Source organism: Athene cunicularia, assembly GCF_003259725.1.
Source record: "Athene cunicularia isolate RWA chromosome 14 unlocalized genomic scaffold, athCun1 chr14_part1, whole genome shotgun sequence".
Classification (NCBI taxonomy): domain Eukaryota; kingdom Metazoa; phylum Chordata; class Aves; order Strigiformes; family Strigidae; genus Athene; species Athene cunicularia.
The window spans coordinates 13,435,380-13,450,575 of record NW_020799118.1 but is presented as its reverse complement, the minus strand read 5'-3'; the positions used below and the strand labels follow the sequence as shown (position 1 = coordinate 13,450,575).

Genomic DNA, 15,196 nt, shown 5'->3' with positions numbered 1-15,196 from the left:
GGTTCACTGCCTTATTTTTCCCTCTATTTTACGTGTACACCTAGAGATGTTCATGCAAGCAAAGAAGCAGCATTGTCTAGAGAATGGGACTAAATGACCAAAAATCTTTTATCACCACAGCTCTGAATACTGGAACACCCTTTAAAGTGTTTTATTCCTCTGGTGCAGCTAAAGTCAGTTTTATACACAACTGTGCAGTGGTACCGCTGAATACAAGGTGTGTGATCCACCAGGCTGTAAGATTTGAGCATGAAGAATAGGCTAGACCATGAAGAAAGGTGCTGAAGGTGTTTTAAGAAAGGCAGAATGAAGGAGAATGTTTTCAGTCCACAACAATCATCTTTAGGAACCATTTTAAATTCTGTGTGTAGAAAAGCATAGTAGAGCCACATTTTTTTTTTAATCTACATGCTGTTTCCCTCTAATAAGGAGTCAGCATCTGGACTATAAAAATAGAATAATAATGAAGAGGAAATCTGTTAAAAAAAGCAAAACAAAACTCTTGAACACAAAGCCTGTAAAAATAGAGGCTTGGGTCAAAAGCCCTCACTGACGCAGCTGGTTTTCAAAGAAATGGTAGTAGCTTTTAGCAGGAGGGCAATTGCTGAATAGTGCTCTGCACATCCTGAGTTAAGATAATACAAATAGCTGTCTGGGAGAAAAACAGATAGGCTAATGGCCTCTCCTCTCTGGTTAACAGAGCAGGGCTGTTCACAAATGGACAGTGGCTAGGGGTTTTTTGTGTGGTTTGCTTTTTGAGTTTTGGGGGTTTTTTTCTCTCTCTTTGATCAGCTGCTTTTTAAAAGTAAAAAACTGTAATAGAGGAAACCATAATGGAATTCTGTTCTGTGTCTTCTTTTCCCCTTTTTTGCCACATGTCACATATTTAACCAAGTGGCCTGCTAAGTGAATGGGTGAATGACATTTGGTACATTGTCTGCTGGAGTAGATGAATCTGATGTGTTCCCCATTATGGGTAATAGCTCAAACACATGCCTTGCTTCCAGGGAATAGCAGGAACAGATCAAAAGCTCAATTCAACACCCAAGTGCTTAAGTTGAAAGTCATGATTACTATTCACAAGCTGTTTAGCGTTTTTTCATTTTCTGAAAAAACCCTAAATTTATTGACTTGAAGGTTAAAAATCCTTGGACTCATTTTCAGATTACATAAGCAGGTGTCACAGACTGGGAGCGGTTTTGCCAATAGGCAGATTGTCATCTAACCTGTGCAAACTTGGTTTTTTTACTAATAATGTTTGAGCAGCTTAAAAGTCTATCATCTGCTTCCTTGGTGCTCATGTGATCGTCTGTCAGGCAGGCAGTTTTATTGCTGTCATTTCAGGCTGCCTGACAATGCTAGCAAGCTATAAATGTTATATCTACATCTGTGTATATTATTATTATTATCCACAATAAATATTCACTCAACATATTCACTTACTAGGGTGAAAACCCCAAATATCACATACTATGCAAATTATGCATATGTGATACAGATTATGCATATATTATATAGATATGTTCTAGATGTAATGAAACTTTTAAACTCACTATACTTTTACAGGCAAGGTTTTATAGGACTTTTAAAGGCAAGACTCAAAGCCCACCAAGATACTATACTAATTAATTTTAACCCAAATAGAAGAAAATACAATGAATACACTATAGTATAACCCGTGTATTTTATATGGAAAAAGTCTAAACCACCTTTTTCTTCCAGACTTTGCATACTTAGTACAGAGATTACTACTGGTAACCTGCTAATTTAAGAACAGGGTAGTGTATGCGGTGGGCCATGCACTTTTGCCTATCAATAAAAATACTGTTTGTTTTCACAGCTATTTCTTTTTCTAAATTCATCCGTGTGTCTTCCAGGTTTGCCAGAGACTGTTCAGATTCCAGCAGTTTTTTCTTCAGGGATTCAATGGTCTCTGTTAGTGCTTCAACTTCACTGGTCAACCTAAACAGAATTACATTAAGTAATAAAATAAAAAGCAGAAGCCAGCTGGTGTTCAAAGAGATCTATGAACTGTAATGGGAATAAAGATCAACAGCTACAGAATCATAATAACAACAAAGGACCTCAGAGAGGTCCTACGTACTTGGTCAAAAGCAGAGTTCAATTTCACAGCTTCTGTAGAGAGTCTCCCACAATTTAGATACTACCAAGAATGTCCTTTGCCACTAAGCACAGCGGGACTACCCATCCTCACTTTCTCCCACTTGTACTAAGAATTAAAGGACAAAAATTGCTAGGTAAGTCACCCAGTTTGACTGGATCAGCATTTTGGTGAGCCTGGCTTTTGGTATCTCTTCACTGGTACAAAACTCAGTTATTAAAAATGATAATTGCACCAGAGATCAGAAAAAAAATCTTTATTTTAAAAGCATATAAGCTTTTAAAGAAGCAGCAGCAAACCATTTTTAAAGCAGCACATCATTTAAACTGAGTCAGTGGGGGTTAGGTGCTTTACTGCAATCTGCTTACAGAGAAGGCAGATATTTACTTCCCGGGAAAACAAGATCCCTGTGTGCTATGCAAACTGAATAACTACACACAGTGTAAGCGTGGCAATTAAATACATACCCATTCAGCAAAGGACTTGTAGGTGTCCTTAAATCCCTTTAAAGGCAATGTACATACTGAAAAGCTTGCACACGGATGGTTGCTGACTCAGGACCTTAAACAAGTGTGCCTGAGACGGTATAAAGCACCTGGATTAACTGTAACTTCTTCCTCACTGTACAAAGAACAGGATATTGGCTTTGAATGGTACCTTTGCTATGAGGACATTGTAAGCCTGCAAAAGCCAATTCCCTACTTTTCCTAAGCGTAGGGAAATGTGAAGGAAGAGAATCAATTACAAAGCTTATAATGAGATCAAAACTGACAAAGGTGACATTCAGACCTTTAATTTGAAAGGATTTGTTGACCTCCAGTTTTAAAACAGATTATAACTGAAAATCAAATGCCACCAGCCTGATGCTTTGTAGTACTGAGGGTTTGTCTCAGACTATGAGTATGTGCAGCCCATTTACATTCTCAGTACTGGAAGCACAGAAATTCATTCGGCACGTAGTCCACCTTGTGGTGAGCTTTTGCTAAAAGCAAAAGGGCTGCAAGTGATCCACACGCTGTCAGATTTTTTTGGAAACCACACAGTTCAGAGAAGAAAGTGTAGAGACAAAAGGCAGAGTGGAGTCTATAGATTTTCTATTTGTCAATACATTATGTTAAAATATTTTCCTTAGTGATTTCAGTCAGATGAATTATTTCTGACTTATATGAGAATCAAACCTAGTAAAAAAAGCTAAAGGCTATGTGTTGCCAATAAAAAGTGCAAAACCTGTCTCACATCACTTCAGGACAGAGTGGACACCTTGAAGGAATTGTTTAATAGTGTTTACCTGAATTGTGCTTCATCTCTGCAGACCTCTACGTTGGGCCTGAAAGATCTGTCATACAGCCTTGTTTGAGCAACTTTCACTGGGGCTTCTTTGTCTTTTATAGCTTGTTTGAGAGCAGCAATGTTAGCTTCTTGATCTCCAATCTCCTTAAGGATCTAAAGAGGATACCCAAGAAAAAGAAGTGTTTAAAAAAAGGTACACATCGTCTCTGTGCATGCTATACATCCGTTCATGGTCCTAGTGAATCAGGTATAGTTTTGACCTCCTATGTGGCCAGAATGTAGAAGAAATAGAAGTATGAAGGTGGTTTTGACCTGTTTATTTCTACTACTGCACTGAGAATCTGATCTTCAGTCTAAAAAGAGGCAGAAAATATTCTGAAGTGTGTTCAAAAACTCTTTCATGTCTCCTGACAACACATCCCACTTCCATGAATTGCTTTTAATTGTAAATTGTTAACTGTAAATTTTCCAAGAAAAATTCAAGTTATTTTCAATAAGATTGAGAACAGCTGATCAGGTTGGAAATGCATAGATTTCTGGCATTAGTGAAGAAAATTACTCAGACAGGAAATTCTAAATCACTTCTCTCTCATAACCACTGACACACACGCAAAAAATAAAGTCTACCCAGCTGTCACAACCCAACAGGTGCTAAGGAATGACTGTGTTTTCCACACTTGCAGATGGTCTAACACAGAAGTAGGAGCTGCTCCACACTGGAGAAGGGGCAGAGTCTGAAGACACGCCTTGTCGCTTGGCAGGAACTGCTGCTGCTACTACTGCAGCCCAGCATGACTTTCATTCCATAAAAGTGATAACCGGGCTAGCCTGGGAATCCTGGCCCAAAGATCAGCTCCTTGATCACACAGTTTTAGGCTTTAGTTCAGCAAGACATGGAAGAAAGTGCTTAATTTTCTTCATATTTAAGTCCATCTCTTGTTTAGAGAAGCACAACAGAATAAGCAGAATAAGCTGAACTGGAGCCACAGTCCAGCTCTGAAGACTCTGATTAGATACTAAGCTGACACAAAATAGTGTTTGATACCTGACAGGGACTAAAACTTTTTTCTAGAGGATAAATCTACTGTGATCTTCTCCAAAAAGATTACCATGCCCATAGACAGAATTAAAAAAATAACACTTACGTTTTTCAAATGATACTCTAGTTTGTATTTTACATTGTCCAGCTCCTCACAGTGTTTGGCAAAAGCCTCATTAACCGCATCACACTGTGTCCTCAGGTCCCGAGATATGTCATGAAGAATATTGTCAATCAAGACACGAAGATTGATGGAAGCCAGTTTTTCTTGTTCTGCCCTACAGATGTTGTCATGACTGAACTTGGCCCATGTCTCTGGTGTTGAAGCACTGGAAGAAGAGGTGAATAGTATACAAATAGAAACCTTGCTCTTTTGTTCAGGTTGCAGCTAGGAAGACAATCTGAAGCTGGTGTTCTCTCTGCAAAAGTGTTGTCAACCTCTATTTGTTTTTGCTGTTGCATGCAGTCTAGGCTTACCATGAAGGGAAACCAATCCTTTATAAAATTAATAAACTCTTGTTCATCTTGTGGTTTCTGGGGGAAGTAATACATGACACAACATCACCCGAAGTTCTTCCATCTTTAGCTGATACTGCTAAGGCAGAAAAAGTATACACGTACTTTTTTTGTGCAAGCACAAGCAGCTAAGTCACCAGCAAATAAACACACGGATATATTCAAGCTTTACAGTCTATATCTGCTTCGAAACAAAAAGAAACAAGATCTCTAGTTATACTTTGCTACATTGAGAAGCAGAAGGAACTACATAGAACTTGGGACACTGCAGCATATGAACACTGTCAGAAGGGGGGCGTGGGGGAAGCAGCAAGATTTATTGTAATAGTAATGCTCTGTGTGTACAGGAAGCAGCACTTGCCTTTCCCAAAAGAATAGCCTGCCTGCCAATGTCAAATGGTAAGTCTCAACAGGATTTAGAACAGCCTTTAAAAGTATAAAGCCAATTATTTCCAAGAAAAACTTCTACAAGCTCAGTTTGCATACAGTGAACCAACTTGGCCATCAGTACTGTGCCATGCTGAGATGGTAGCACTGCCTTTACTATCCATAGAGCTATTTCAAAGCTGTGACATTATATGTCCAAAGCAGCAGCAATTACACCTTTAATTCTGAGCAGCATTACAGCTTTCACTGACACAACAGATGTGTTGTATCTTACCAGGGTTATTTGTGGAGGATAATGACAGTAACTACTCACCTCTCTTCAAACTTCACTGAACTAGGATGGGACTGGATGTTGGTGCTCTGGTTACTGTATCTTCCACATTTATCATCAATACTGTACGTTTCAACTTTGTCTGACCAGTCCCTTTCACAAACCTCTTTGTGATCTCGATTTATTCTGAAAAGGCATTATTACCACAGATTGTTAGTGGAAAACAATAGAATTAACAAAACTATCACTGACATTGTGAAGCTCTGAGGCTTTGTCCTTCCAAGAGCAATGAGAACATAAACTTTCCTTTTTGTCATGAAAATACTAACCAAGGTCTCTCTCCCACAACTATTTGATAGAAGGACAGTAATCCTGATGTTTTAACCACTACCCCAGACCTTCAGTACTGTTCTGTGCCTACTGAAGGCTTCGAGCTCTTATAACCTGAGGCAAAGGAGTTGTTGGATTTTGGATTTTACACAACAATCCTAAAACACAGAAGATATTTTCAATAGTGATGACAGCTGCAGTTATTATGGGGAGAACAGGTAGGAGGTTTGCCCAACAGAACACTCTTTCTGTGATAAGACATCAGGCAGTGCTAGTAGAAGATTCATCCTCCTCTTTCGCTAGTATATTGAGCGTGACAAATTTAAGACCTCCATGAAGTGACCCTATTCCTGGAGCCCTCCTATGTAGCCTTTCAGACTGTAACACGCAGACAGTGTAATTTGCCTTTGGAAGATACAAGTACAATGATATTCAGAGATAAAACTGCTGCTTTGTTGTCAATTAAATGAGTCACACGTCACCCAATTAATTAGAATGACTTCATATTACAAAAGACAGTGGGTCATTATCAACTGTTAACACCAGATGTCACTCTCACCTCAGGAATTAAAAATACTGCTGGCAAATGATACTAAACGATGGTACTATTAAAACAATCTTAAATCAGCTATAAAAAGCGAGGCCTAAACTCAGTAGTCATGCTCTAATTGATGTAATAGAAATACTTTCAATTATTTTGCATTTATAGACATTCTTTCTAAAAACAGTATTTTGTTTTATCTGGTAGAATAGCACAAATTGGAGCAGATTAAAAACAATAAAACCTAAAATATCAAGGTTTCCAGCAGTTCATACTGGTCCATACTTCATACTGATGCACCTTAGGATTCTGGTAACATCTTTCCAAAGGGCTTGTTATAAATTAAAGGCAAATACTCCTTTCGAAATGCAATGAACGTCCATGTTGATACAGAAGGTAGAATGAAGTTTCATATTTTAAGTTCATATTGACATCTGGTAGCAAAAAACTCATCTTGAAAAGGTCCTTTGATCAGATAGATTATTTTAAAAGAGCCTATATTTCAAATAAATCACAAGGTGCAAAAAGGTAGAGTAATATTCAGATAATACTTTTACTGCACTTTAGTGTTGGAAAATGAGAGAACTGAATACACATACTGGAAACCAGGACTGAAAATCTAAAGCATGGCTTTAGGGCATGGCTCTACTTGCAGATCCTGAAGTTTCATCACTGAGTACCTCTTTTCAGGTTGAAATGGAATTCACATAGCTCATAAGTCTGGCATTGCTAAGATCTGTGTCCACTGGGCATTGTATGCCAGGAATTATTTGGCTATATAAATTAGCTACTAAGATGCCGTGAAAAATGTCTTACCGTATCTGGTTAACAGCTTGTATCAAAGTTCTTTTCAAAAGCTCCTGGATATCTCTGATAAGTTCAGCTTCCTAGATAAAAACACGGAGACTTCTGTGATATCCAGAGCAGTCAACACTAGCCTGCAGAGCAATTTGATTTCAGTAGTTGTGGATAAGTACTTAAATCTTCCCCTCATTACCCACTCTTACCCTATTATTGCAAGACATTATTTTCCAAGGAGTTAGCAGATTCTGAGGTAACTCAGCTGTAAGTCTAAGGTGGTAGCAATGCCTGGAATATTTATAAAGCCTGGGGATTTATTATTTTCATATTGCATGTGTATCCTATGAAAAAATCTGTGTTCTATCAGATTAAACAGAATATCTGAATTACTTGCACAGCCTTGAAGTGGAGAAAAATAAGGCAAAAGCGTCGGGCTCAGCAGGAGACCAGAGTCACTGCCTTGCACAAAAGGTGACATTTTAAAAGCAAGCAGGACACTGTCTGCCCTGAAAGCACAAACTCAGACGTCAGAGGCTGCTGCCTTGCCCAGGGATGCAATAGAGGAGCTCAGCTTCCCTGGCAAGTCACTGGCTGCCAGAGCCTGCTGAGTCCCTGCGGACCCCTTCAGAGCCCGCTGCCTCGCTCTGTCGTAGGAGTTTTATCCGTGTGCAAGGGAGAGGCACTCCTGCAGAGCTCCAAAACCACAGCTTGTCTGACATATGGTGATAAGGTGCTATTTAACATACAGGAGTGGCAGTATCATAATCTTCTGCCGGCCTGCCTCCTTTGAATGCTTTGTATTAACTAAAAATAGAAGTTACTACTCTATGATTTAAACAGCTATTGTCTGCTTCGGCGGGTATAGGAAAGCCGTTGTAATAAAAACCCAATGACTCAGCTTTACTTTTTTTATTAGACCTATTTATTGCAGAACTCATTTTGCCTCTGGTGATGGACAGCATGGAGGAGTGCAGAATTATCCGAGATATGCAGTGTTGTCTGAGGGGTTGATTTCCTCTGAGTTGCAAGACAGTGACTGCTCAAAGTCATGAAGCTTTGCCTCACCTTGATAATGGATCCAAGGTCTGAAGTTTCAGCTCAAGCTGGTTTTAGGAGGAATGTTCATTTCAACACAAATATGATCAAACCAGAAAAGACCGTGCTTTCTAATAATCTCTTGTTGAATAAAAAGTACCTGGTGCTCATTTTTGACTGCAATAATGCTGTTTTAGGGATTAACTATCAACGCTCTATGAAGTGACTTTACTGACCTGGTGATTACATATTATTATATAAAAGCCAGTCCAGTCCAACAAGCATTTTTTCTTTTTTATTATTTAAAGGAATTTAATATTTGAGGCTCAGATATTAAAAAGAGCTTTAGTATATGAAAAATTCCTAATTAATTTTGCTGGTTTACATCAATGACAGTCATCCAATGACAGCTAAGGGAGTATATACTTACTAATAAACTTTATTCTCAGAACACTGCTGGCACTGGTTGTTCCTTGTACTGTTTTTGACAAATAAATGAGTGTGGACGTCCCTACAGTGTCAGTTTCTCCATCATAAGAAACCAACAGGGACTATAAAAAAGATCTTTTTATTCTAAATGGAAAAGGACAATCATGATTGGAAAGAAAATATTATTTTTAAGGCTCTAAAAGAGCACAGCAAAAATAAATACATAGCTGAAGGTATCATTTTACAAACTGTGAGAACACTAAAACTCCCTTTCTGTAGGGAGGAAGTATGACAATGGCTGAGCTGTCAAAGTAAAAATTCAAAAAGATTTTAGAGGGTTAGAAAGATCCAGCACTCAAAATTACACTTATAGTAATTGATATTATTTTGTGTTGGGTAGTCAGTCTCCATGTAAATAAAGAGACAGTTTCCTATGAGTAATGTACACAATTTTCAATGAGAAAAGCCTTCCTTTAGCAAGTAAGGTCTCTCACATGGAAAAAGTGAAATAATGAAAAAATAAAGAATTCCCTTGTTGAATGACTGAAAATAAAATTTAAAAATTGATTCCCTGTTGAGGAGAGAGGTATTCAAATATAACATTTAAAACTGAAGATACAGTTCTCTACTACAAAGAAGATGGAGACTCCCTTTTTTACAAGGAGTCACATGGAAAAGAGGAGGGGTAAATGGTTACAGGTTACTCGTGGGGAGATTCTGACTGGACACAAGAGGAAAATTTTTCACAATGAGAACAATCAACCATTGGAATAATCTGCCCAGGTGCATTCCCCAACATTGGACACTTTTAAGATTCAGCTGGACACAGTGCTGGCCCATCTTGTCTAGACCGTGCTTTTGCCAAGGTTAGACCAGATGATCCTTGAAGTCCCTCCCAACCTCATGTTCGATGATTCTATAATTCATAACTAATAGTTTGAGTAAGTAAGGAGGCATAAATGACAGTGAATTTTCAACATTTATCTATTAAATTTTTATTAATTTCTAAAACAGTTAAAAAGCCAGATGGCATGGCTGGCAAGAGCTGTGGCACTAGGTTGAAGATGATGATCCTTTGATCTCGGTCCCTCAGTCCTGGCTGTACTGTCAGGCACCACAGTACAAGCCAGCCTGCTGCCCACCCATAGCTGTGGCTGGTTCGTGGGATCGAGTGGGAGAAGGTCCATACTGCCAGGCAGCACTACCTGCCGAGCAGCAGGAGCTGGGCATCTCATACACCATGTGGAGGATTTATAAAATGCCATGTCTGCTCCTTCACATTTTCTTTGCAGAGCAAATTCAATCAACAACCACGGCAGAGAGAGCTGTAGCCAGGAGCACAGCTCTTCCGGACTTCATGATTTCAGCCATAAAAACGTGGCTGGTTCCACACGAAAATCCTGGGGACAATCTGGGTTTTAGCATGTGGCAGAATAGATGGCCTTTATGTAGTGTGTGCACAGATTTGTGCTGGCAATTCACCTGAAGGCCCAGTCTGTGTTGAGAGGAAAAGCACATGAAAGGATTTTAGTAGCGAGCAGCATCTCTGATTCAGGGAACAACATTAACTGAGATTTGCATTTTTTAAGTTCATGAGAGGACTTGGTAGATGAGATGTCTTTTTTTTCCTCCTTATTTTTCCCATATATGTCTTTATGTGCTGTCTATTAAAATGAAATACTGTCAAATCTGAAGTGATGTTGGCTTCTTTTCAGCTGTCTTCACAGTTAATACTACTAATAAACCTCTGTTATTATAAATGGTTGTCAATTAACAGAGAGGGAGCATTTTATAGTTTAGCATGCCATTTATTTTATTACAGTATTTAATGTTTATGATGCAAAAGTTGGATTTTCCTCAAATCTAGTGATAAAACCATCCCAGTTCATGACTTTGTAAGTGTCTAATTAATGGTGCAAAGAAAACATTTAAGAGCAGATGTTTGTGCCTTCCATGAATTTACAAATTCAGGTTTTTTTGCAGCCTGTCTTTTTACATCAGTGACTTGCATATGTCAGCAATGTCTAAATAGAGCACCCAGGGCCAGAATGACACAGTGCGAGAGCAGCTAAGAGGAACTGGTAGAACCCCGTGAGAGAGGCTGTGCAGTCGCCCTTGATTACAAATCCAGCTGCATCCATCCATCCATCAGTAACAACATGACACCAGATGTCCCACACATCAGCATAGCAAATAAAAGCAAACTAGCTTACAGATCTCACTAGATTTAGGCCCCCAAACAGCATGTAACAGGAAGACTGTTATTCATGACAGCTGGGAGTGAAAGCAGGTAACAGTCCTTGAAATCTCAGCTCTGTGTCTGGCCTTTTTCCTGCTGGTCTCCAAGAGTCATTTCAAAATCCACGATCTGCAGCTGTTGAGAATAAGCACTGCACTCTTAATCGAGTTGTCTATGTTCAGGACTGTCCTGTTGCACAGTGATTCACTTGGCAAAAACTACAGATCAGTGTTTGGAAATGGCATTCTGTTGTTTCCCTTGCCCCATTATTGCAGTTAGCAGGAATACATACGTATGTATCCTTCCTCTGCTTTTTTAAACTTTAATTTTGCACAGTTGACAGGATTTTGGCTAATGCCTTTGTCTTCAGCATCAGGGAATAGCTGAGGCTGACATTGTTGATGCAAATACACAACAAATCAACGCTCTGAGTCTAGGGTAAAAAAATGGCATAAATGAAAGTACATCCGCTTATTCCACAGTCATATCTGGCACTCAGTTAATGAGTCTGGACACTGGACCTGTGGAAATAACCTTGAAATGCAGTATATATGCAGCTGAAACATGATTTATTGACAGTATACAACCACATGGCAAGTCCTTTGCTAGGATTTACATTTTCAATATTAAATACATGCACATAAACATAGCAAACTGTCATTAAACTGATGCAAAGGGGATTCAGAGGAGATGTTGTATGGGTTATGAAAGTCAAAAACCTCATACAAAACAGATGCAGGTACTGGTTTTTATGAATTCATCTATTCCCAGTGCAGCAGCACAAAGGAATAAAATTAATCTTTTTGAGACATTTTATCTTCTTTTTCGTCATCAAAGTTCCTTCTTCACTGGAAAAACAATTGTGTCTTTCCGTTTCTCTTTCTTAACCAGAACTGCATTAAGAAAAGATGAATATGCTGTTAAGTGGAGTCAATGAACTTCTGAGTTAGAGCTGACTTTACTATGCATGCAAGGAGATTTCACTTAAATATCCTCATCCCTCGTTTCAGCATGGCTATTTAGTGGTGGTATGTATCATAGTAGATGATCTAGATGTGAATCCATGCTGCAAAGAAAATAGGGCAGATGAGTCGGAGCTAAAACTCGCTAAAAGAAATAGATGGTGTGCCAAAAAATAGGAAAACCCCAATTATTATCTAAATACATAAAAGCTTCATCAGAGATACTTCTGTTTTCTTTGTGAGACATCTGAAGTGATTCCTACTGAATAGATAATAAAAGTGCAATTACATGCAGAGATTCAAAAGTACTTGTGTATGTGTATTTGATGTTGTCTCTCTAAATGTTATCTGCCAAGGGGCTGCTGAAAGGTGATTATCTCAGCAGGATGCTCTGGGAACTGGGAAATGTTCTTCATAGCTGCAGAAAGCTGAAAGCAGGAACAAAACTTACATCCTATGAAAAGCTTTTCCGTGAGTGTGTGAAAGGCAGCGCATTGTCCGGACACGCTCTTCCACCAGTTGCAGATTCCCCCATGCACCCGTTCACGGGAGCTGGCAGGAAGACGGCAAAGACACCCGAGAATGACGCCAACGCAAGCCTGGGCTGCTAGTAGGAGAGGAAGAATTTCAAAGGGAGGAAAATGCTCTAGAATATCAATTAACTGTGTAATTAAAACTGCAAGGAAAAGAATGTCCATTTCCTAACACAGCTGACTTTTTTGTTTCTTCTTTTTCTCAACTTTAGCATGGGAAGAGAAGAAATCACTCCTGAACTCCCTTGCATTACCATTCTAAAGAGAGTTAAGATTAGAAAGTAACTGGACAAGTAAACAACATTCAGAAAAAGTATACCAGTACTTCAGTGATAAAATTTGCATAACTCCTCCAAATAAGCAAACTATTACACAGAGCTACCAGTGAACTGGGCCATTAACTTGGAAATCTGTGCAGCGAACAGTCAGAATTCATGGAAGAGCAGCTCTAAGTGTCAAGAATTATTAGTCAGTTTTGGAGAGAATAAGAAATACAAGGTACTATCTGATTTCTTGCAGTGAAAGAGGAGTAGAGTATAGCTGCAGTTTAAAAATCTGGCCAAGCCATGGAGGGTACATTTTAACATCTATATGCAAACATTTGTGCCATAAAATCTATTCCTCTGTGAAAATGAGAAGGATTTCCCCTGATATTATGTACTCCTTTTCCTTCTGCACTGCAAAGGTCATTGGCATGGCAACAAAATCTTCATTTCTCAAGAGTCCATCTGCTGCTGGTATACACGCCTCATCTGAACTCACATCATTCTTTTTTGATGACATCCTACTTGGCTGTTGACGGTCTGTCGTCACAAGCATACAATCACAATTTCAGGTGAAAAATTAGCAGCAGCAGCAGATGGACCTCTGAGCAATGAACAGACTATTCTCTGAGATCAGGAGGAAAGAAATACAGGAGAGAAATCCTGCCAGATTGTTTTTGTTTTTTTTTTCAAATCTTACATTTCACGATTTCTCTAAAACATCAGCAGCTGATGAAAATAATTTCTTTTCTGTAATTTGAATTTTGTAAAAATTCACACACTGAAATATCCCCTACACTAACTCTCACATTTCTATTTTTGACTGGAACAACCTCTTAAATATCGATTACAATTCAGCAATTGTACACAATTCCTATTCAAAATATTGCTAAATACTGTTATGTTAATTCTAGATATCATGCCATCGACTATGTAAGTATCTTCAGTATTTTTCTAACAACAAATATTAATCATCTGGTTTAATCAGTAACTCATCATGAATCAACTTTCACAGTATATTGGAGGCTGCAGGCAAATAATCATTGATTTATTTGTGGGGCAGTAGAATAAGTATCATTACAAAATTAAAATTAACCAGAATCTATTCTCTGTAACATGCAGCCACAATAATTACATCAGCCTTGAAGGCAATCCACAGGCAGTGTCGGATCTCTATGACAGATAACAAAGTGCCAGCTAGAGTAAAGAGTCCTCCATGGGAGGAAAAGGATCAAACAAATTTCAGGAGAATCTCAGGTTTGTTGAAGTCACACTGTCAGAAATGCCATCTCTCCGTGCCCCCCCGCTTGCCAGCAGATAGCATCCCTTTGCAGGTGTCACACTACATTGTACCGTTCATTGTGCTGTCCTGCAGGACACTTAAACTGACGGTTTGTCTTGAGACACTGTAGTACAGCGTTGGATCACCATCTCGTCACGAACCTTGGCAAGATTACGGCATCAGACTCAGTAGTAAAAGGTAAATACTGCCAGATTTAGATAGCTTGAGCATTTCACTGGTCCTGAATAATCTGCTTATCAGGTGCTCCATTTTTAAAGTGTAACCTGCAGAGGTGAGGGGACTTTAAGCCAAGAACAGGCTGGAATAAGTTTAATGCCAGAATAGGATGCCCATCTTGCTTGAGGAAACCTGTTTTATTTTTGTTTGGATCTTGTCTGAGAGAGGGGATCTGGTCTCTTCTAGTCATGCTCCTGTGATTTTAAACCCTTTAAGAAGGATTTTAAACGATCCTTCTTAAACCTAGGAGTGACAGAGACCAGCCTGCCAGAAAGGGGCACCTGGCCTCTGTGCACTGCCAGAAGATACCTTCATGAGCTGCAGTTATCGCCTACTGACCAAACTGTTCACCATTTTAGAGAGCAGAGCAGAACTAATGGATGGTTGCCAACAACCCTTAACGTCCTAACGTCCTGCTCACCTTCAGCAACTCTCTCTCCACCTCATCACAGATCAGGTCCGGGGGTTGCCTCCTCTCCCGACACTGCAGGTTATCAGTGGCAATGGCATAGGGCATCGCGGTGGCATCGAGCGCCCTTTCCAGCCGCAGCTTCTGGGCTGCCAGCAGGCTGGTCTCGGCATCAAGGTCCTCAATCTCCTTCTGGAGCTCAGCCTTCCAGAAGTGTATGTCCTGCAGGCGCTGGCCCAGGGCGGCCGTGGAGCCCTGCTGGGTGCGCTGGGCAATGGCTGCGGCATGTTCGGCCAGCTCCTTGGCCTCGGCCCGGGCGCGCTCGGCCTGCTCGCAGCTGGTGAAGGCCTTGTGGTACAGCGCAGCGTGGCTCTGGTGCCACTCAGGGGGCAGAGACTTGGCAGTGTGGAAGGCGGCCGCGGCCAGGCCGCTGGAGGAGTCGGGCCCCATGTTCAGCGCCGCCTCGCACACCTCCACGGGTAGGTCGGAGACGGGCACCGTGTGCGGCGC

At 39.9% G+C, this 15,196-nt stretch overlaps 1 protein-coding gene across 1 annotated transcript in view; it reads right to left on the bottom strand.

Annotated features, from left to right (window-relative positions):
• Nucleotides 1-769: 769 nt before the first annotated feature.
• TEKT4 (tektin 4) overlaps nt 770-15,196 on the bottom strand; it is an 18,870-nt gene continuing 4,443 nt past the window's right edge. The window contains exons 3-8 of the mRNA XM_026859195.1: nt 14,699-15,196; nt 7,313-7,383; nt 5,668-5,811; nt 4,558-4,780; nt 3,411-3,565; nt 770-1,962 (exon numbers count right to left, since the gene is read on the bottom strand). Of these exons, the coding sequence (XP_026714996.1) occupies nt 1,749-1,962; nt 3,411-3,565; nt 4,558-4,780; nt 5,668-5,811; nt 7,313-7,383; nt 14,699-15,196 (1,305 nt within the window). The 3' untranslated portion in view covers nt 770-1,748. The remainder of the gene's footprint in view (nt 1,963-3,410; nt 3,566-4,557; nt 4,781-5,667; nt 5,812-7,312; nt 7,384-14,698) is intronic.